The following is a 22,648-nucleotide window of genomic DNA, read 5'->3' as shown; positions in this document are numbered from 1 at the left end:
CTCTTGGCAGCAATGACTGAAATCAAGCATTTGCGTTAATTGGTGATGAGTCTTTCACATCGCTGTGGAGGAATTTTGGCCTATTCTTCTTTGCAGAATTTCTTCAACTTCGCCATATTGGAGGGCTTTCTAGCATCAAGGTCACATGACAGCATCTCAATTGGATTTAAATCTGGACTTTGAATGGCCACTCCAAAACCTTTACTTCTTCTTTTTCACACAGGACATGTAGTTTGGGATTTTTTATTGTGCCTTAATGAATTCAATTGGGATTTAGAAACTGCATTTTGAATTTCATTGGGTAATCGCTGTGTGACATTAAAATTGGTTAGATGGACTGAAACCTTTGTATGCAATAAATATGCAAAGAACACAGAAATCAGGAAGGGAGCAAATACAATTTCACAGCCCGATATAAGTGCTTCAAGATGTAGATTTATGATTGTTCAACAATGCCTCCTGAATTGTTAGCAGCCTGCTTTGACAATAATCACCCTCCTGCTGGTTACTGCTCGTGAAATCCATGACACCTCAAGAAGTAGCAACTACACATAATAGGTCTGTTGATATTCATGTATGAATGGCAAAAAAACAAAAAAAAATCCAGACCATCTCTTTCTTTGTTAGATGGTATGGATGGTTTAGATATACAATTCATCAAAGTAAATGTGAACGTTGCATGTCTCTGCAGGTTTGTACATGCTCGACCCAGTATGTCAGGCTTGAGTGACCTCATACATGCTGCTGTGGTTCCTGTGAAACACACATAAATACACCAAGAGAATTACTGTGTAAATGGTGTTTCCGTTTGAGTGAACACAAATTAAAAAGGATGTGACTGAAGGAAGCCGTACCGTTTCAGAGTCCCAGAGTACGGATTTAAAGTGTTGGCTACTTATTTGCTTGTTTGTGTCAAAAATATGTTTCGATGAAAAACTTCAGGTTCAACGGGAACATTTGATTTAGTTAATTTCTCCTTAGTTGTGTTATATACAGGACAATCTCCGAAGTTGTACAGTTGGAATTCAACCCCGAATTTTAAAAAAACAAAGAAAGAAAAAAAAATGTCAGCACAATTTATATCATGTCTACATCACAGTTGAAAGACTCTGGTAGGGTCCAACATTACGCCTTTTTAGGGTGGTAGCCCTGCCAGAATTGGCACTGGCCCTGATTTCAAACAATACTTGACGAAATTCATAATGTCATGAATTGGCCTACCAGTTGATGAAATAGTAAAATGGGTAGGCTTAGCAGCCAAAATGCACATACATATGGATGATCAAGACAGCCGCTTCGTCACTTAACAAAATTACTATACTCTCCACTCCCTAGTATATGTATAGCGATTTAAAACAAAATTCATCATTATATGTGTATGCCTATTTGTGAATTACTGTAAATACCGATAATGATGCGTGCCATGCCAGTGGCGAAAATACGGCTTGTTAGGGTTAAATGAAGGCTATAAATTGTATGTGAGTTCTTTGTCTAATCACACCCTGTGGTTCAGACTGGGTGATGTTGGATGATCTCCCTTCAAATCACATTCTTCAAATTCAGTTTTGTTTTTTGGATGACCACGCTGCATAGTTCTTTATGCCATCAAATCGTATACTAGTTGCAGATAAAGAAGTTAAGACGATAGAGGAATTTAGAAAAATGAGGAAATGTGGCGCACCCGATAAATGGATAGAATAGTGAAACATAAGGCGTGGAAAGCTGAGAGCCTTGCTGGTGCGGAAAAATGGCGTCCCACCGCAATTCATTGCATCTCTGTGTCCTCATCTCACTTATCCCTGGCCCATATTTGCCCCTCACGATTTTCTTGTTTGCTGACTCTCCTTTTTTCTATAACCTCGTTCCATTTCTTGATTTTTTTCTCTCCTTTTATTCCATTTGCATCGTTTCCCGTCCTGTGCCCTCACCATCTCCACCCCCACCGGCTTTTTACATATACACTCATCCTTCAGCAGTGATGGCAGCGAATCCAGTTGGCTGAGCACAGAGTGTCTGCGGCGCTCTATGAACATAGCGACACTGTGTGTGTGTGTGTGTGTGTGTGTGTGTGTGTGTGTGTGTGTGTGTATGCGCGCGTGTGTGTGTGTGTGTGTATGCGCGTGTGTGTGTGTGTGCGCGCGCGCGCGTGCGTGCTTCATGTGTGTCAGATGCATTGCATGTGTGTATATGTGTCAGGGACGGTCGGTTACACTCGCTTCTACACTCTTCCCGGTATTATGAATGAATGTGCATGTGCGGCACGTGCAGTTTGTGCTGGCTTGCACATACGACTACAGCTATGCCATATGCCGCTGTGGATGAGTGTGACTTCAAGTAGTGTGAAGAGTAACATGTTGGCTTTGTGTGCCCCCATGTAACTCAGAAGCCCTTCATTAACTAAACATGACCCTTAAGAGCACGATTAGCCTCATTTCGAGGCAGGATGTCGGAAGCCATCAAACAAGAGGGGGAAATCCATTACTGTAATTGCATTGAGAAAAGGGAGGAAGGAGAGGGAATGGGAAGAAAGGAAACATAGATGGATAAAAAAGGAAGAAAATGAGTGGGATGGACGAAAGTAGGAGGCAGAGGGCTGTCAGCGACGCTTAGATGAAGTGAGGGAGTGTGAACGAGAGCATGGATATGTGGCTGAGGGAGGGGGGAGTCAGCTGACGGTATGAACAGATACCCTGTATGAATCCATAGTTCCTTCCCATACATCCCCCCTCTGTCTGCCGTTACAATTGGTATGGCCCTCTGACAATAAAACCACCTCCAGTGAGTCTCGATGTGCCACTTGCACGCGCTTCTCCGAGGTTCATCGTCAGTGCCCTACTTTCAGGCAGGAAAGGGCTGTAGGCGCACTGCCATGCCGGCCAGACAGGGCATGGGGAAAACGCCCCAGAATGGCGGCCACTGTCGCCGCCGTGGCCCTTCCTGACATGGGATGAAGAAACTCAGGGATGAAGAAACCGAAGGGCGACGCTGGTCTTTCCTGTGTTGTCAAAGCCCAGAAACCCTGGCAGAGACAAAGAAAAGAAACATTTTTTTTATATTCTTCTACGTTCAAACATGTCCTGTTTTCTGCCAGGCAGCCACTGAGCATGAGTGAGTATTGCCCACACATGAATCTACGCACACACTATGAGACAGGTATCTGCTTTGTCTCACACACACACACACACACACACACACACACACACACACACACACACACACACACACACACACACACACACACACACACACACACAACCTCTTCTGTCTGTCTTCCTTGCTCTTTCCTTTGCAAATATTACATTATTGATCATTGACAAATGCAATATAACGTCAAGGTAATTAAAATGTAATTGACAGAAAATGTTGGGTGACAATAAAATCAAATTATGTACTTGCATATGCTATCTGCAAATGTAGGTGGATGATTATCCAACCGGAAAGTGTCGTGTGTGGTTTGTTCCTTGCACACTTAGGGCACTGGTCAGCTCTTTGTGTCATGGCAAGTGAGCGCAGAAAACCTCATGCTCTCACTGTCATGATGCCACACACAGGGACTGTGGTGCCCTCCCTTCTTTTAACTCTTAAACGCTGTTCTCATACCATAGTTCATATCATTAAAATCCTTGTAACGCATTTCGTCTTGAATTTCCCTTCAAAGTGCCAATAGGCCGCTTTTAGGTGCAGACTGTACTATCTATGAATGAAGAAGGCCTGTATGAGCTGGCGCATTGAACACCAATCTGTCTGTTAACAAATGTGAGAACGCATCACTTTTTCCCTACAATTAAGAAAAAGTGTTGAGATGTCTATCACCGATTCCCAAACTCTGCGGTAAATGTACAGAATGTCCAAAACTTCCATCTGTTGTATTTTTTATTGATTTAAATAGCATCCAACCGCATAATGTCCTTACACACCAACGCTTTTTTTTTCTCCTGTGGTTGTGCTAGTCAAGCTTCTGGGCTTTTATTGTCCATAGGCTGTGTCTGTTCTCTGTGGTTGGCAGGTCTCCGAGGATGCACAATCTAAGGGTGGGGCATCCAAAAAAAGCATACATCTTTAACCACCCTAAATAACATGTTGACCATTTGACAATTGTCAAATATGTTTCTTCATATGTTTTCCTTCTTTTCTACAATTTGACTTGATCTATATATTGGCTTGATTTGACAGTTTGAGCCTGAACATGTGGTAGAATCGAAGCATCAGTAGTCTCTCAACTGCTCAGTCTTAGACTGACTGAGGCTGACTGGCATGTCACTCTCAGCCATCATGTACTGACCAAATCATACATGATATAAATGCCTTGTAACTGTTTGTTGGATTATTTTAAAACCAATTTCCCACGTTCCGCACATGAAACACAAACCCTCAGTTCTTATTGTCTTTTGTTGAACTGTTTTTAACTAGGACAAAGCATTCATATCAGAGCAATGGTGCTTTTGGTCGCTGCTAAGGGCTATGTTGTCAGTATGCATTTGGCACCAAAAATGTCTTGTCGGTGGAGTCTTTGGTATCGCGAATTGAGCTGGCGTCAAAACCACCGCACGGAAAAATGGTTCTGCTTCTTATTGCAGTTCATTTGAGGTAGGAATGCAGCAGAGATACAACTCTGTTTCTCAATGTGTCACTGCTGTTTAAGATTCTGGCCGAATGAGCAGCTCTTCTCACACTGCCTGTTTCTGTAAGAGATGTATAATTTTCTCTTCCAACAATTCCAGGAATAATAATTAGATAGCTCCCAGACACAAAGACGGTGATAAAACTAGAGTGGTTTTTAAATAAAGACTGTCTCGCCAAAGTGTATCTCATTTTTTATCAGGACATTACATGGACTGGCTCCTTTTTTAAAGCAAGTTAAAATTGTCTAGATTCTGTTACGATTTAGCCATGGTTCGCTTCACGACAAATTGGAAATACAGAGCACAATGTCAGTGAATTGTAAAAATCTCAACGATCAGTCAAAGGCATTGGGATGCAAGGACTCCATAAAATCCAACAATCAGCAGAGGTTGCTTACTTATTGGAAAACAAATTATGTTAAAAAAAATTGCATCGGAAGAACTGTTGTTAGTAAATTATGGGTCATGAATAAAAATCTTGGTGAAGTTGCTGACCTGCATTATGAGGATTACATTTATTTTTTGACAATCCAGTCATTGACTGTAAAATTGCTTGTATTCTGAGTTTTATGAGGTAGAGGGGAGTCTGAGGAATGCACTGGCATGAGCGCGAGATATAGGACAAAGAAGCGATGTCACGAATGGTCGGAAAATTAACCAGCAGGTGGCTTTTATATGGTACACAAGAGAGGTGATGAGAGAGGAAATGGGAGGCCACGAGTGCTTATTTGCCTGGAAGCGGCCATCCTCTCTTCTTCAAGCTTCAAGAATAGCTGTCGTATCCGTCTTGGCAACCAAGATGATACAGTCTGTCGTAGACCGAAGAGCAAATAGCACCCAAAATGGCATGATTATTCAATAGATAAGCTATGATGTGACAGCGGTCACATGATGGCCTCTTCCATCAGGCCTCAAGGTGTTCGGTTATAGTACATAAATTCAGAAAACTACAGCCGTTCTCCGGGCATTTCAGGAGAAGAAGCAATTTATATCCCTGATGCAGATCTATTGATTTCAGTGACTGAAAAACTGTGACAAAATAAAGGCGAAGCCAATAAAAAAATCGCCCAGACGTGTGTCTTTGTCTCTTCAGTTTGGTTCAGCCAACGTTGACGCGTTTGTTCATTTGACTAGCACTTTTTTTTTTAAATGACTCATTGTATTTATGTAACAAAGCAAGAGTGGGGTTCATTCGGTGTGTTACCACTGGTTACCTTTATAAGTAAAGCAGTTTGTTCTCGATGAAGAATCATAACATTTGAAACGCGTTGAGCCTGAGTTCTTATATTGACCAATGACTAATGGCAAATATTTGTGTTTATGGCTTCCGAGCAGTCTTTGGTGAGAATGACATCCCTTGTACTGTAGCCGTCTGATGCAGAATATCCATGAATCATTCCTTCAAATACCAGTACGCCGTGATCAGAAAGGAGTTAGATCACTTTCAAGTGAGTCATCAGGCTGATGGTCTCATTGTGTTACGTCCAGTAATTGTGATCCGAGGCAGTCAGTACCGAGGAAATTTTCATACAATCGTTTGTCATTTCAAAATATTTTCAGTGGATGGGCAAAGTGTTTTCTGAATTTTCTCAATGCCTGTTTCCAAGATAATGTAATGTACTATATGAGTTATATTGAGCTGTAAAATGCTGCAAAAATCAATTCCACACATTTGACAGAATTCTTATTGGTGAATTAATTATACACCTCCCCAAAGTTATTTCTTGTGTGCTTGGGAAAATAACATTCTACTTTTCATTGGTGTGGTTTACAAGGTCCATATTAGAAAAAAAGCCAATTCAGCTTAGATTTGCCTGCCAAGATGTTTTTCATAGTGAACCCCAGCCAGTGGCTCACAGTTCTGCTCACTTTCCGAGGACAAAGCACATCAGCTACCTGCCATTTTGATGCTTTCTCAAAATGGCCGCTCCATATGCTCGGCTGTGGTCACTGACTTTCTTTCCTTTTGCGTTTTCCGAGTGCTGCCTGATACGCATCTGCATGCAGCATTTGTTACGTAAGGGCAACTTGCAAACGAACACTCTTGTGATTGCTAAGTTTGTCTTGAAAACATGTCAAGTTGGATGCAGGTACAGGTTTCTGAGGGAGAGCCGCGGGAGAGGGAGAGATGTCTTGCAGCGGAATCCATTTTGTGAAGATGTCAAAATGGAGTCTATGCTGATTGCTGTCTCATTGCAAAATGGCGTGTGGAGAATTAGCACAGCTCGGAGTGCAAACGCTTGCCGTTTCATCTGTATGAAATAGCAACTGTAGGTTTCACTAATCCCACCACATGCTTGATAAGCAGCGACTTGTCTCCTGCAGAGTAAAATGTCTGCTAAATTTCTCCCTGTAGAAGTATTCACATATTCCCTGTACAATAAGTTACATTTTTTATTTTGTCTCATTATTTTGTCCAGCCACGCTAAAATGTAATTCTCCGTTTTTCCTCCTCTCTCCGACTCACTTGGCTTGCTTGGCCTTCTACGGCTGCCTTCGCATCTCTGCACAGGGCTTCTTGAAGAACGAGAGGGACAACGCCCTGCTGTCCGCCATCGAGGAATCTCGCCGCAGGGTCAGTGCCTGCGTTCAAGTGTTTCTGATTTCTGCTCGGGTCAAGAAAAGAGCTTGAGATATGTGACAGGCCGAAGTGGGAATTCAGATAAAGCACCTTGGAAATTAGCAGGGCTAAGTGATCTTAGATTATGAGATGTTGACATGACAAAATAGTTTCTGAAATTAGAAATAACAGCTTTAATACTGCCGTTTTAATACTGTCATGCCTGGATTGACAAATCCGTTCATTTGTTTGTTTGTTTGTTTTTTATTGAACATCGAGTTAAACTCTGATGCGTTCTGACCACAAGAACACTCAGAAAAACACTCTTTTTCTCATGTCTGCTGGCTGTGATCGAAACGTCCTTCTGGTGCAACTCTGCAGGGAATGGTTTTCAAATGGCTTCCCTGATGAGCAGATCTAATAGGCCCAGCCTTTAATTAGTTGTCGTTCCCATTATTTCCCCAGTTCCCTGTGAGAGCAGGAAAAAACTATGTGAGGGGTTGAAACAAAATGCTCTATAAATGCATAAAAGAAAGCTTGCATTACATTCCCCTACAGATGTCTACATCCCAAACCCCACTGTTAAAGAAAGTGTCTCACAGGATTTATGACAAAATATAATGCTTACACCTGGACGGCACGTCCGTCTCACAGTGCAGAGGTTCGGGTATCCATTCCAGCCTTCCTGTGTGGAGTTTGCATGTTCTCCCCGTGCCTGCTTGGGTTTTCTCCGGGTACTCCTGTTTCCTCCCACATTCCAAAAACATTCATGGCAGGTTAATGGAACACTCTACATTGTCCCTCGGTGTGATTGTGAGTGTGAATGATTATTTGTCTGTGTGCGCTGCGATTGGCAGGCAACCAGTTTAGGGTGAACCCCCCCCCCCCCCCCCCCCACAAAAAAATGCCTGAAGACAGTAGGGATAGACTGCAGCATGCGGTTCGGATAATGGATGGCTATAATGCTTAACGCTCCTTTCACTACCTAGCCAATTTAAATAATCAGTTAATCAAAACCGTTTTTAAAAAAATCTGCATTTGCTATTGGTAATGTTCAACATTCCGCCAGGTTTGAAGCTCCCTTGATATGATCCTATCATATCCGTACTCTCGCTGAAAAGTGTTATCTGGTGGACAATTTACATACATGATGGAGACCTTCACACTAAATTAGCATTGAGTTCATGTGTTACGCTTGCATGTTGCTGCAGCCTTATGCTGAAATGTGTAAAAGAAAAGCTGAGAGATTCAGGTGGTGACCAATTTAACTTGGTAAATGGGGGCTCCAGTCCAGATTGGGATCTCCCTGGGCTAGAGATAGGAAGGATTTAATTATCTAATGTTCCCATTATCTCACCTCGCGTCTCTGTGGAGGGTTAAAATAGACGAGTCCTGATGGGCTTTCACAAGCTCTACTTGAGTCTCGAGCTAGCTTTGACTGAGCATATGCATGGTGGTCTGCATGTGTAGCCAAGTTGACTTCTTGTACAGGAATATTAATGTTGCATTCAAGACTAGGCCATGTAAGATATCCGCACAAATTGTACCAGGAAAATGATAAGTAATAAACACAGGTCCGTTGTTTCCTTCCATTCCAGCACGCTCATGTGTGATTTGACACATTTAACTCTATAACTAAAGTGAGGGGATGCATGTTTCAGACATTCCTCCTGGCTGAAGAGTACCATCGTGAGTCCATGCTGGTCCAGTGGGAGCAGGTGAAGCAGAGAGTGTTGCACACTCTCCTTGGAGCAGGAGAGGACGCCCTCGACTTCAGTCAAGATGTGGAGGTACAAGACTTGAACCCCAAAGCCTCATTAGCCTTCACATTTGTAATAAAAATGAAATGTGTGTCCTTACTGCTCACATACTGTGTAGGCAAATTATTGTTGCTGTTTTGCAGAGCACAAAGCTGCTAAAACATGACAGATTGAAGTCATTGTCTTTTGTATGAAGACCCGTTTTTTTTTTTTAACTTGTGTCTATCATGAAAAAAGAGCTTTTCCCAAAATAGAATGCCACGTCCACCTCCTACTTATAAATAATGAAGACAAAAGGAATTGTGTCTATTTTTGGTGTATTTCACACGTTTGAAGACCGGTTTCTCAACGGTTTAATATAGCAGGTTCAAAAAACATCTTTTGTTTTTTGTTCTCAATACGTAATATCTGTGAGAGCATTTCTTAGCTTCACCCTAGCTATGTTTAACCTATTTCTGACAAACTGTTTGCACCGGTATTAAGTTTAGAACTTTTTTTTAAATTTATAATTTTAATTCATCGTTAAGAAATTGTGTCCGGTAATCAGTCTTAGCAGGAAAAAGATATGCATTACTGTACAGCAGCAGGATCATTGAACAACAGAATTACAACTGTTGCCGAAAACTTGCCAACTGGCTGAAGACTTTTCGATTTTTATCAATTAAAAACAACAGTAACACCACCAAAAGATGTGTATAGATATATATAATACAATACATCCTGATTTATATAGCGCTTTCACAACAGCTGCAGCTGTAACAAAGGGCTTAACAAAACAGTTAACATAAAGTAAAATAATAAACACAACACATAACAGATATATATATACACACACATATATATATATATATATATATATATATATTCAATATATCTATTTGTATCTCTCTCTCTCTCTCTCTCTCTCTCTCTCATACATCAAAAAGATTCTGTACATCTGTGGAGCGTAAACAGTTGGTTGTCACTGTTTTTGTTGTAGCCCAGCTTTGTGAGTGAAGTAACAGCACCAGGAAGGAGTGCTTTGGACAGCGTGGAGGTGGCCTACGGGCGTCAGGTGAGTCAACTTAGTGGAAATCATGGGACGACCTGGTTTTGTTAGAACAAGCAATATCATTCCTCTTTGGGTCACAACGGCAAAACTCAAATTCACATGATGTACATTTAGATTCTCGATTGACTATTTTAAAAATTAAAGAAATGATCGTTTTCGCTCTAATCAGTACACATTATTAAACAGATATATATTCTGAAGGATATACTGTATACCGGTATATACAGGTATATATATATGTTTTTTTTTTTCTAAAATGTTGATGCCAATGTGCATAATGCTTACACATTAACCGCCCTGTGAGTTTTTATAATATAGCCCTTTAACACCACCACAATGGGTTCGAAATAAAACAAGATGTGATGAAGAGTCCCCCCCCCCCAAAAAAAAAAAATATATATATATAGATATTACAACCATTTTATCTAGAGTACCTCTTTTTTAATAGTCTTTGGGTAAAGTGACATAATTTAAAATAAGAATAATAATATACAGTAGACCCCCCCGTACTCATGGTTTGGCACCTGCAGATTCACCTATTAGTGAATGTTTACCCCTTTTTGAGAGCCAGCTCTCGTTTTTTTTTTGTTTGTTTGTTGAACACGCTTATTGGCGGTATATCCCTACTTATTGAGATTATGTGGGCTGTTAATATCAAGAGGAATTTGTTGTATCCATTCCATCATCTCCTCTCCGTGAGCCGTCACCTTACCGTGGTGGAGGGGTTTGTGTGTCCCAATGATCCTAGGAGCTAAGTTGTCTGGGGCTTTATGCCCCTGGCAGGGTCACCCATGGCAAACAGGTCCTAGGTGAGGGACCAGACAAAGCACGGCTCACAAAGCCCCTTATGATAGATAAAATCGATGGCACTCAGTTTCCCTTGCCCGGACGCGGGTCACCGGGGCCCCCCTCTGGAGCCAGGCCTGGAGGTGGGGCTCGTTGGCAAGCGCCTGGTGGCCGGGCCTACACCCATGGGGCCCGGCCGGGCTCAGCCCGAAGAGGCAACGTGGGTCCCCCTTCTCATGGTCTCACCTTCTCATGGACCCTGGCGGTCCGATCCTCGGCTGCAGAAGCTAGCTCTTGGGACATGGAATGTCACCTCTCTGGCAGGGAAGGAGCCCGAGCTGGTGTGTGAGGTAGAGAAGTTCCGACTGGATATAGTCGGACTTGCCTCCACACACAGCCTGGGTTCTGGTACTAGTTCTCTCGAGAGGGGTTGGACTCTCTTCCACTCTGGAGTTGCTCATGGTGAGAGGCGCAGAGCAGGTGTGGGCATACTCATTGCCCCCCGGCTCAGTGCCTGTACATTGGGGTTCACACCGGTAGACGAGAGGGTTGCTTCCCTCCGCCTTCGGGTGGGGGGACGGGTCCTGACTGTTGTTTGTGCATATGCACCAAACGGCAGCTCAGCATACCCACCCTTTTTGGAGTCCTTGGAGGGTGTGCTGGAGAGTACTCCTGCTGGGGACTCCCTTGTTCTGCTGGGGGACTTCAATGCTCACGTGGGCAATGACAGTGAGACCTGGAGGGGCGTGATTGGGAGGAACGGCCCCCCCGATCAGAACTCGAGTGGTGTTTTGTTATTGGACTTCTGTGCTCGTCACGGACTGTCCATAACGAACACCTTGTTCAAACATAAGGGTGTCCATATGTGCACTTGGCACCAGGACACCCTGGGCCGTAGTTCGATGATCGACCTTGTGGTTGTATCATCGGATTTGCGGCCGCATGTTTTGGACACTCGGGTGAAGAGAGGGGCGGAGCTGTCAACTGATCACCACCTGGTGGTGAGTAGGCTCCGATGGTGGGGGAAGATGCCGGTCCGTCCTGGCAGACCCAAACGTATTGTGAGGGTTTGTTGGGAGCATCTGGCGGAATCCCCTGTCAGAAGGAGTTTCAACTCCCACCTCCGACAGAGCTTTTCCCATGTTCCGGGGGAGACGGGGGACATACCAGCAGTAAGGGATGCCGTCAAGCTGAAGAAGGAGTCCTATCGAGCCTTTATGGCCTGTGGGACCCCAGAGGCAGCTGACGGGTATCGACTGGCCAAGCGGAACGCAGCTTCGGTGGTCGCCGAGGCAAAAACCCGAGCGTGGTAAGAGTTCGGTGAGGCCATGGAAGCCGACTTCCGGACGGCTTCGAGGAAATTCTGGTCCACCATCCGACGTCTCAGGAGGGGGAAGCAGTGCACCACTAACACTGTGTACAGTGGGGATGGGGCACTGCCGACTCGGGACGTTGTGAACCGGTGGGCAGAGTACTTCGAAGACCTCCTCAACTCCACCAACACGTCTTCCTTGGAGGAAGCAGAGTCTGAGGACCCTGAGGTGGGCTCTCCTATCTCTGTGGTTGAAGTCACCGATGTGGTTAAAAAGCTCCTCGGTGGCAGGGCCCCAGGGGTGGATGAGATCCGCCCGGAGTTCCTCAAGGCTCTGGATGTTGTGGGGCTGTCCTGGTTGACACGCCTCTGCAACATCGCGTGGTCAACGGGGAGAGTGCCTCTGGATTGGCAGACCGGGGTGGTAGTCCCTCTTTTTAAAAAGGGGGACCGGAGGGTGTGTTCCAACTACAGAGGGATCACACTCCTCAGCCTCCCTGGTAAGGTCTATTCAGGGGTGCTGGAGAGGAGGGTCCGTCAGGAAGTCGAGCCTCAGATTGAGGAGGAGCAGTGTGGTTTTCGTCCCGGCCGTGGAACAGTGGACCAGCTCTACACCCTTAGCAGGGTCCTCGAGGGTATGTGGGAATTCGCCCAACCAGTCTACATGTGTTTTGTGGACTTGGAGAAGGCGTTTGACCGTGTCCCTCGGGGAGTTCTGTGGGGGGTGCTTCGTGGGTATGGGGTACCGAACCCCCTGATACGGGCTATTCGGTCACTATACCACCGATGTCAGAGTTTGGTTCGCATTGCCGGCAGTAAGTCGGAATCGTTTCCAGTGAGGGTAGGACTCCGCCAAGGCTGCCCTTTGTCGCCGATTCTGTTCATAATCTTTATGGACAGAATTTCTAGGCGCAGCCGAAGCGTTGAGGGCGCCCGTTTTGGTGGCCTCAGTATTGCATCCCTGCTTTTTGCAGATGATGTGCTGCTGTTGGCTCCTTCAAACGGGGCTCTCCAACTCTCACTGGAGCGTTTCGCAGCCGAGTGTGAAGCGGTTGGGATGAAAATCAGCACCTCCAAATCTGAAACCATGGTCCTCAGTCGGAAAAGGGTGGAGTGCCCCCTCCGGGTCGGGGGAGAGATCTTGCCCCAAGTGGAGGAGTTTAAGTATCTTGGGGTCTTGTTCACGAGTGAGGGCAGGAGGGAGCGAGAGATCGACAGGCGGATCGGTGCAGCGTCTGCTGTGATGCGGACGTTGTATCGGTCTGTCGTGGTGAAGAAGGAGCTGAGCCAAAGGGCGAAGCTCTCAATTTACCGGTCGATCTACGTTCCAACCCTCATCTATGGTCACGAGCTATGGGTCGTGACCGAAAGAACGAGATCCCGGATACAAGCGGCCGAAATGAGTTTTCTCCGCAGGGTGTCCGGGCTCTCCCTTAGAGATAAGGTGAGAAGCTCGGTCATCCGGGAGGGGCTCAGAGTCGAGCCGCTTCTCCTCCACATCGAGAGGAGCCAGATGAGGTGGCTTGGGCATCTGATTCGGATGCCTCCTGAACGCCTCCCTGGTGAGGTGTTCCAGGCATGTCCCACCGGGAGGAGACCCCGAGGAAGACCCAGGACACGCTGGAGTGACTATGTCACCCAGCTGGCCTGGGAACGCCTCGGGATCCCCCGGGGAGAGCTGGAAGAAGTAGCTAGGGAGAGGGAAGTCTGGGCTTCCCTGCTAAAGCTGTTGCCCCCGCGACCCGGCCCCGGATAAGCGGTAGAAGATTCCATCATCTACTGATTTTGTAATAAATATGTCAATCTGAATTCAAACATAATGTGGATTACATTTAAATGCACCCATGCCTGATCATTAAATAGAAATGAGGTCACAGGAAGACAGATCAAATATTATCGATTGATGAGGGAGCAGAGGAGCATTGTGGGTAAATTCTCTCTCTCCTGTTGGCTATCTTTCTTTGCTATCCACTCTGACCTTCTCCTGTTCTGTTTGTTCTGCATCTCACACTATGTGTCGACACATTGCATGCAGCATCATTTGTCTAGTTTTCGTCATCTTTTTTGAAGACCTCGTCAGCATTGTAATTGTCTTCTTGTTGTTTTTTGTTGTCAACCATTTCACTCGATGGTCATAATGTTTGCCTTTAGTCTGGAAGCTGAAGATGGAATGGTAGGCTTTTTAAAAAATATTTACGGCATGATTTCAAATGTGGCAATAATTTTTTTATGACTGAGCATTTTCCTGTCTGCTGGGTATGTAATCTCTGTTTTTATTTGTTTATTTGTAACCGTCATGTCCTGTTTTAGATCTACATTTTCAACGAGAAGATTGTGAATGGTCATATTCAGCCGAATCTGGGAGATTTATGTGCATCTGTAGCAGAAAGCTTGGACGACAAGGTAATATCATGTAACTGCAAATTAAATATTACTCTTTGCAGTTTTGGATGCAGGCATTTCTCATTAGCTGCCATCTTCCCTCTAGAATGTGTCAGACCTGTGGCTCATGGTGAAACAGATGACCGATGTTTTGCTGGTTCCTGCCAAAGATACGCTGAAGAGTCGCACTTCAATTGAGATGCAAATGGCATTTGTGCGGCAGGCACTCGGCTTCCTAGAGAATAGGCGAGCTTCTGTATTCACTTCTCACTCTAATTAAGAAAGTTTTAATGATGATGTCGTCGCTAAATTCAATGTGAATATGCAGCTGGCTAAGGTTATTGTGGTTTTACTGTGGCTTGTGTCTCCTATCTTACAGTTATAAAAATTATACCATGGTGACTGTGTTCGGAAACCTTCATCAGGCCCACCTGGGAGGGGTGCCGGGAACGTACCAGCTTGTACGCAGTTTTCTTAACATCAAGCTACCCGGTCCCCTGCCTGGCATGCAGGTAATTCACGCTTTGAATCTGCAACATACAGTCCTAGAATTCCTGTAACTCGTTTTGCTATGTGTGTACCGTAATCCCCACTTCCCCCATTTGGGGACTACGTTCTGGAACCCTACCGCAAATCGCCATAATAAGTGAAAATCTTCAACATAGAAATACCATATTTTAATACAGCCCTCGCCATCTTTTTATAGATTTCCTGCACATCATTTTAAGGTCTTCAGAAAGACTTTTAAAACAATAGTACACATTTACAACACATAATGTAAATTGAGAGAGAGCACGAGCAGTGGATAACAAAAATATTGTATAAACAGCACTGAAAAATTGAGTAACGACTATAGCCGCTACTGCCTAGACAGCACACATTAAAAGAAATCCTCTGTCGTGGTCACTGTCAAGTATATACGGACGGTACACACACATTGTGTTTTCGAACATTATGTGACCATATTTATAAGTTCAAAATTACCAGTGGCTAAAATACCAGAACTTGTAAAAATGTACGAGCAGCCCACACACCTTGCCGGTCTGTTCAGTTGAATGGGCCGGTGTGGCGCGGTCTGCATCCTATTTCCGTTGACTGCCACCATCTTTTTGTGGATTAATAAAAAGTTATACAATATAAAATATTGTATGGGGACCCTCAAAACACGATCCAGGCATAGTTCATATCACTGGGAAGTCCACACAATCACATCGCCATGTACTGCATCAGTGCATACACAGGCATCTCCATGTGCGGGGGTGAGTAGTTAACTTTTTTTCCTCAAGCCACACCATACATCCATCCACATTCTGAACTGCTCATCTGGACTACAGTCGTGCCTGGACAAATTGATACAGAACAACACACATGTTGATGCAGTTAATACACACGCACGCACGCAAACAGAACAAACACTTCTGTTGTAGCATAAAATTACTATTTATCATTAAAGCACAGTTGCAGTACAATGTGAATTTAATTATATGTAATATATTGCTGACTTTGCTGATAGTGTTCATTCAATAAGTTAAAAAAACTACACTTTATGCATCCCTTTGGATTGATAGTTTGTTTCTTTAAAAAAATGCTTAGTTTTCCACTAAACCCCTAGTAATATGGTTATCGAGACATCTGGAAAAAATACAGAGACATTCAATTTTAGCCCTATCACACAGCCCTAGTATTGAGTATTAATGCAAACGGTTACCAGTTTGATACTTCTTAAGTAACAAATTTACTCAAATTATTTGGTGGTAAATCCTCTCCTTGTTGTTGTTTCGCCTGCTTTCGCTTCTCCATGAAGATTTGGTCATACGCAATGATGGCCTTTGACAGAGACAGTTTTTTTTTCCCTGTTTTGTTCTTTTTTAAATTGTCCTCATTGCCAACACTACACCAATGCAAGTGTTGTTTACAAAAAAAAGCCACAAAAAGATTTGATATGCAGCTTACTGGAAAGTGGAGCTTTTTTTTCCAGTTTGTTGCAATGCATTAACCCTCACGTCTGCTCATACAACAGGATGGTGAGATAGAAGGCCACCCATTGTGGGCTGTGATCTACTACTGTCTACGTTGTGGAGACTTGAATGCAGCCATGCACGTAGTCAATCGAGTGCAACACCAGCTGGGAGACTTCAAGACCTGGTTTCAGGAGTACGCAAACAGCCCAGACAGACGGTGAGAATTTTTTATTTGTTTTAATGTTTACACACACACACACACACACACACACACAAAGATGCACACATTTCGTTGGAGTTTTACTTGTAATAGAATACTCTTCATGGAGTTCATCTGTTCTTTCTTTGTCGTTTAGCCTTTCCCCGACTTCGGAGAACAAGCTTCGTCTCCACTACCGCAGAGTACTGAGGAACAGTGCCGATCCCTACAAGCGAGCTGTTTACTGCCTCATTGGGAAATGTGACGTCAGCGATAGCCATGGGGAGGTGGCGGACAAGACGGAAGACTATCTATGGCTAAAGGTAAAGTATGTCTGTTTCAAATCTGGGCAGCCCGGTGTCCCAGTGGTTAGCGCGTCGACCTCACAGTGCAAAGGCACCGGGTTCAATTCCAGCTCCAGCCTCCCTGTATGGAGTTTGCATGTTCTCCCCGGGCCTGCGTGGGTTTTCTCCGGGTACTCCGGTTTCCTCCCACATTCCAAAAACATGCATGGCAGGCTGATTGAACACTCTAAATTGTCCTTAGGTGTGAGTGTGCGTGTGGATGGCTGTTCGTCTCTGTGTGCCGTGCGATTGGCTGGCAACCGGTTCAGGGTGTCCCCTGCCTCCTGCCCGAAGACGGCTGGGATAGGTTCCGGCACCCCCCGCGACCCTTGTGAGGATAAGCGGATCGTAAAATGAATGAGTGAATGTTTCAAATCTTTGTTGGTGAAATTGTTCTCAGCATACCCATAAACAGAAGCTTGCTCCCAATGTAAAAAACTTATAATGCAAGTGTTATTCTGTTTCTCGAGTCGCTATCTACTCTCATCTGAATGACTCTTGCATCATTCTTTCTCCTTGCAGCTGAATCAGGTCTGTTTCGATGATGATGGCAGCAGCTCACCTCAGGACCGACTGACCTTGCCACAGCTACAGAAACAACTACTGGAGGACTATGGTACGCAGTCTTTCACAGAACTGCAGATCAACTGTGAAGCTGTATTTTTTATTTTATTTTTTGTCATTTTTATTTTGCAACATTGTAGAAAAAGGCAGTAAACTTACAAACCGAATCTATTTGCTTTTGCTTGACCTCGTTAATGACCGGATGGATATCGTGTAAAATCAAAGGTCAGTAACCAATCTAAAACTGAATCCGAATCCATAGGCTTCACAAGAAGACTTGTTGGGATTCCTGCCAGATGCCTTTTAATATGTCAAATAAAATAATAATCTTACAGTTAAAATCTGTCAAGCTTATAATAATCAAACAACAAACTTATTTGTTTATTAATTAATTAAAACCTTTCAAATAGATTGGTAAAACCATCTTAAATATTGAGTTAACTTCCCAGACAGCATTGTTAGTCGCTGGATGTAGCCAGCTATGTAGATCTTTTGAGCATAAATTGTATTCCATCAGTGATGATGAGAAAGACCCGTTTCGACCGTACTGAGCTGCTCTTAGTCTTTCAGCAAGCTCACAAGTGACAGACAACTTCAACTGTCAGGAAACTTTGTCATCAAACATTCCTAAACTTGTTTGAAAAGGAACTACCCATGTGTCTGTGACCCCCCCCCCCCCAAAAAAAAAGACATCACGGTTTTCTCCCTTGGCTGTCTTTGCACAATGATCGTGCTGCATTCTGATAAGATTGAGGGCTGCGCTCAATAGCCCTCACCCTCTCTCTCTCTCTCTCTCTCTCTCTCTCTTTGCCTCTTGCGCCCTCTCTGCTCAGCAGGAAGTGCAGCTTCAAGCCCCATTCCGTTTTCCCTCGGTGCCTCGGCTCCCTCAGTTGCCTGGCGCCATGTTCCCCGTTGTCCTCCATCTTGCTTAACAGCGGGACATGGATCCCAGAGCTTTCTCTTTTGCTCCGTTTCTGCCAGAACTCACCCGCCTCGCTTGGCCTCTACTGTCTTTCTTTCTCTGTATCCTGTGCTCTGTCCTTCTCTTCACTCTGGTTATCCTTCATTTTCATTCAGTCCTCTCACAGGTCCTCTGTTGTTTCTCCACCATCCATTCCCTCTTTTTTGACACCCTCCATTTGTACGTTTGCTCCTTCTAAAACATCCGCCTTCTTTATCTTTCTTCTCTCATCCTTTTTCCCTCTCGCCCTCTCTCTCTTCTCTCTCTCTCTCATATGCACGGTGCTTTTTGAACCAAACCGCTGCCAGTCTGAGATAAGCCTATAAAATGGCTGACATAGTCCACCCTGTTCTACTCCTCAAACTTGGAGGCAGCAAGAGGATTAGGCCTTATAATTAAAAAGTAAACTTGATGACTAAGTACCTGTGCATTCGAGAATGTTTTCTAAAGTCTTGTACTTCCATGTTAGTTGCCATAGTCAGACTGTCAGAATATGAACTATTAGATCTCTAAAGTATAGCTCGTACTGTTTACGTGGAACAAATTAGACATTCTTTTGTGTCTGAGTAAATTTAAAGCCGTGCCACATTTAATTGCGTTTCTATTGTTCCCAATGTTGGAGTTTCGCTGTGCGGCTAATGGGTCCATCTGCAGAGTTTGACGGAAGCAGGCTGTTTTCACCCTCATTTGCCGAGCGTGGGTGTTTCCCTGCGCTCATTACAAGTGATGTGGAACCAGCATGCTACTTACTTTATTGTAACGTATGAAAACTGAAGCCTGCGCTGCACTTACAATACCGCCATTTCTGTATCGTATTTCCTTCCTTCCACTTCGTTCTGTTACAATCAAGCATTCGCTCGTTGTTAAAGGTACCGTGTGTAGAATTTAGTGACACCTCGTGGTGAATTAATAGAATACAACGGTTTAAGATAGAAGCGTGGTCATTTTGAAGCACGCCCACTATGATGCCTCAGAGAATCTAAATTAAAATGAATTAACACTTGAAATCTATCAGTCTGTATTGAATGAGTGTATGCATTACAAAAGTTTTACTTTTAGTATAATTACTGAAATCTACCTTTTCATGATATTCTAACTGACTACATTAGAATTTATTTTGGAACATGAAATATATGCAAGTATTTCACGACTATTCCATTGTTTTAAGAATGGCAGAGGTTTTTATTTCATTTTGATGTTCTTTTCTTTCATCCAACAGGAGAATCCCATTTCTCCGCAAGCCAGCAGCCTTTCCTGTATTTCCAGGTCCTATTCCTGACCGCTCAGTTTGAGGCTGCCGTGGCATTTTTGTTTCGTGTTGAGAGACTTCGGAGTCATGCCGTACACGTGGCATTGGTGCTGTATGAGCTACGGCTGTTGCTGAAGTCCTCTGGCCAAAGCGCTCAGCTGCGTAAGTATAAGAACATACAATCGGATGAGGGAAAGACAACGTGGTTTTTCAATTGGCATCTATGTGTAGTGAGTCAAGAGCCCGGCGACCCCCCGACTGTGCGCCGCCTCAACTTTATCCGCCTGCTCATGCTCTACACTCGAAAATTTGAGTCCACGGATCCAAGGGAAGCCCTGCAGTACTTTTACTTCTTACGGTAATTTGACTCAGTTTTGCTTTTTTTCCCTTCAAATATAAAAAAAAAAAGTCAAAAATGTGTTCGAACACATGCAATACCTATCTGCAGAAATGAGAAGGACAGCCAGGGGGAGAACATGTTCATGCGGTGTGTCAGTGAACTTGTTATTGAGAGTCGTGAGGTAAGTTGCATAATTTCCTCCAACATGTTTTTTTGGTCAATTAACGACAAATAGATCACAAGGCAACCGATTGACTTGTTTGATATTGCAGTAAACATACCCGAGCAAGCCTAAAAATGAGTTTTCATCTGCAGTAACTCTCTTGGATAATGCTCGCACCCGAAAACCAAAATAAATGGGACAACTTTCATGAAAATATTAAATAAGTTCCAGTGGCATTACTGAGTTCATCAAAGTCCTCTTCAGAATCATGTTGCAGTGGGTGTGGCTTTAATTACTGTGCACCTTTAGGCAGATTGAATTGATAGCTTTGGAAAGCATTCACAAATCATTTCCAAATACCAGACTTGTTTAGACATCCACCAAAATATGTATTCAGAGCAACATCTTAATTTGATGGGAATGTTTTATCTTTGTCCTTTGCAGTTTGATATGTTACTCGGAAGATTGGAAAAGGACGGGAGTAGGAGGGTAAGAACATTTCCTAAAATCAGAATTTTTCCTCACCTTGAGTAACTAAAGTCCAATTGACCTTTTGAAGTGTGCCCGTTTGTTTTTGGTCTTGAAAGAACTGTGTGTTCAACTGACTGCTATTTAATTTTATTTTCTATGATGAACCAGTGTTCATTATCTACTAAGATACACGTAAACAGCTCAGAATGTTTTCTTGAAATTCTAAATGTTCTTAATTTGACTGTTGAACAGTTCAGATGAACATGAAATACAGAACAGGACACATGCTTCTCAATAAATATAATTAGGATCGAAGTTTTCATTTATTGCAGGGGTTCAATTCAAAAAGTGAAACTTCCATTGTATGGATTCATTAAATGTTTTCCTACGTAACACTAGAATTTCTTGCAATGGTGAATTTTGGTTTTTAGTTAGCTGTAAGATCTGTGTGCAGTGAATCTGTACAGTATGAATTTCACCTTTTGAAGTGAACTGCTGAAATATTTTTCTTTTTTTAAATTTGTTTATTGAACATAAAACATATACAGTAATAATTTGACAGAAAATAAGGTAGATAAAATAGTAAAAAGAAAGAAATCAGTCTTCATTCAACACAGTTATGTTCAAGGGAGTAGGAAGAAGTAAAAAACTTATCTAGTCCTACCCCGTTGATGAAAGAAGTTTTCCACAATATTATAATTTATTATGCATCCTTTCAGGAAGGCGACCTATTTCAAAGGTCCTCGGCTACAATCAATACTCCTGGCATGATTCACATTCCTTGTAGCGTATCGAATCAAGATGTCCCCATTCCACCAGCACCTGATTTTTCTTCCGTCTTTCTCCAGCTCGGGGTCATTGATAAGTTCGCTGGAGACACCAGGGCTATCATTAGTAAAGTGGCCTTGGAAGCTGAAAACAAGGGTTTGTTTGAGGAAGCCGTCAAACTCTATGAGCTGGCCAAGGTGAGGACACCTTCGTCTTTGTCACACTTTCTTCCAGAGCAGCGCTAATTTAAACCCTCCTATTGTTTCCCTTTGCCCGTGTTCTCTGTGTTTTCTGCGTCATCACACCTTGGCCCTGGGAAGAATCCAGACAAGGTTTTGGAGCTGATGAACAGGTTGTTGAGCCCTGTCATTGCTCAGGTCAGCGCTCCTCAGTCTAATAAGGAGAGGCTAAAAAACACTGCAGTGGCCATTGCGGAGAGGTCAGAACACACGAAACTTACATTATGCATGATTTGAAATCCTTTCAAGTTCATAGAAAGGATTAAAGCAGATGATTTTTCGTCTCTACTTACAGGTACCGCTCACAAGGGATAGCAGGTGACAAGTTTGTCGACAGCACTTTCTACCTGCTTCTGGATCTGATGACTTTCTTTGATGAGTACCATGCAGGGCATGTCGATCGCGCATATAATGTGAGTGCTTCAGAACTTGTTGTTTTTGCCACTTATTTGCGAGGAGAAAGAAGATAATCGCTGCATTTGTTATGTTGAAGTGTCGTAGCTCTGATAAGGAGCGAGATGAAGTGAGGTTCATGGCCTTAATGTTATCCCTGCCTGTTAGGTGATGGAGCGTCTGAAGCTTCTGCCCCTCAGCCAGGACAGTGTGGAGGAGAGAGTAGCTGCCTTCAGGAACTTTAGCGACGAGGTGATGATGAGCTCTCGAATGAAAATAGAAACATTGTGATTCAGAGATGCGAGACATATATGGTCTTCATCCTCTGTAGGTGCGTCACAACCTGTCAGAGGTGCTTCTAGCCTCCATGAACATCCTGTTCACGCAGTACAAGCGTCTGAAGGGGGCGCCGGCTGGCACACAGGGACGAGCCCAGAGGACGTTGGATGACAGAGACACGGTGAGGTTGTGAGCTGTTTAGGAAGCACATCAGTAACTTTCTACCTGAAACTTCACAATGTCA

The 22,648-nt window shown here is 43.7% G+C and overlaps 1 protein-coding gene across 3 annotated transcripts in view; it reads left to right on the top strand.

Annotated features, from left to right (window-relative positions):
* The window catches only part of nup93 (nucleoporin 93), a 28,607-nt gene that overhangs the window by 3,887 nt on the left and 2,072 nt on the right, over window positions 1-22,648 (top strand). For 2 of the 3 annotated variants that reach the window (XM_086109378.1, XM_086109376.1), the window contains exons 4-21: window positions 7,135-7,197; window positions 8,844-8,972; window positions 9,922-9,996; window positions 14,402-14,494; window positions 14,580-14,719; window positions 14,853-14,985; window positions 16,494-16,651; window positions 16,791-16,956; window positions 17,500-17,593; window positions 19,722-19,913; window positions 19,983-20,109; window positions 20,200-20,272; window positions 20,699-20,743; window positions 21,574-21,690; window positions 21,814-21,932; window positions 22,028-22,145; window positions 22,294-22,377; window positions 22,457-22,585. In XM_086109378.1, the coding sequence (XP_085965504.1) occupies window positions 7,135-7,197; window positions 8,844-8,972; window positions 9,922-9,996; window positions 14,402-14,494; window positions 14,580-14,719; window positions 14,853-14,985; window positions 16,494-16,651; window positions 16,791-16,956; window positions 17,500-17,593; window positions 19,722-19,913; window positions 19,983-20,109; window positions 20,200-20,272; window positions 20,699-20,743; window positions 21,574-21,690; window positions 21,814-21,932; window positions 22,028-22,145; window positions 22,294-22,377; window positions 22,457-22,585 (2,055 nt within the window). Of the gene's footprint in view, window positions 1-2,180; window positions 3,109-7,134; window positions 7,198-8,843; window positions 8,973-9,921; window positions 9,997-14,401; window positions 14,495-14,579; window positions 14,720-14,852; window positions 14,986-16,493; window positions 16,652-16,790; window positions 16,957-17,499; window positions 17,594-19,721; window positions 19,914-19,982; window positions 20,110-20,199; window positions 20,273-20,698; window positions 20,744-21,573; window positions 21,691-21,813; window positions 21,933-22,027; window positions 22,146-22,293; window positions 22,378-22,456; window positions 22,586-22,648 lie in introns of those variants that run through there. The other variant, XM_086109379.1, reaches the window with a different exon arrangement.

Source organism: Hippocampus guttulatus, chromosome 4 (genome assembly GCF_054856545.1).
Source record: "Hippocampus guttulatus isolate MCC_2025c chromosome 4, RoL_Hgut_1.0, whole genome shotgun sequence".
Lineage (NCBI taxonomy): Eukaryota > Metazoa > Chordata > Actinopteri > Syngnathiformes > Syngnathidae > Hippocampus > Hippocampus guttulatus.
The sequence above is the reverse complement of the archived record's forward strand: the minus strand, read 5'-3'. Positions and strand labels throughout refer to the sequence as shown.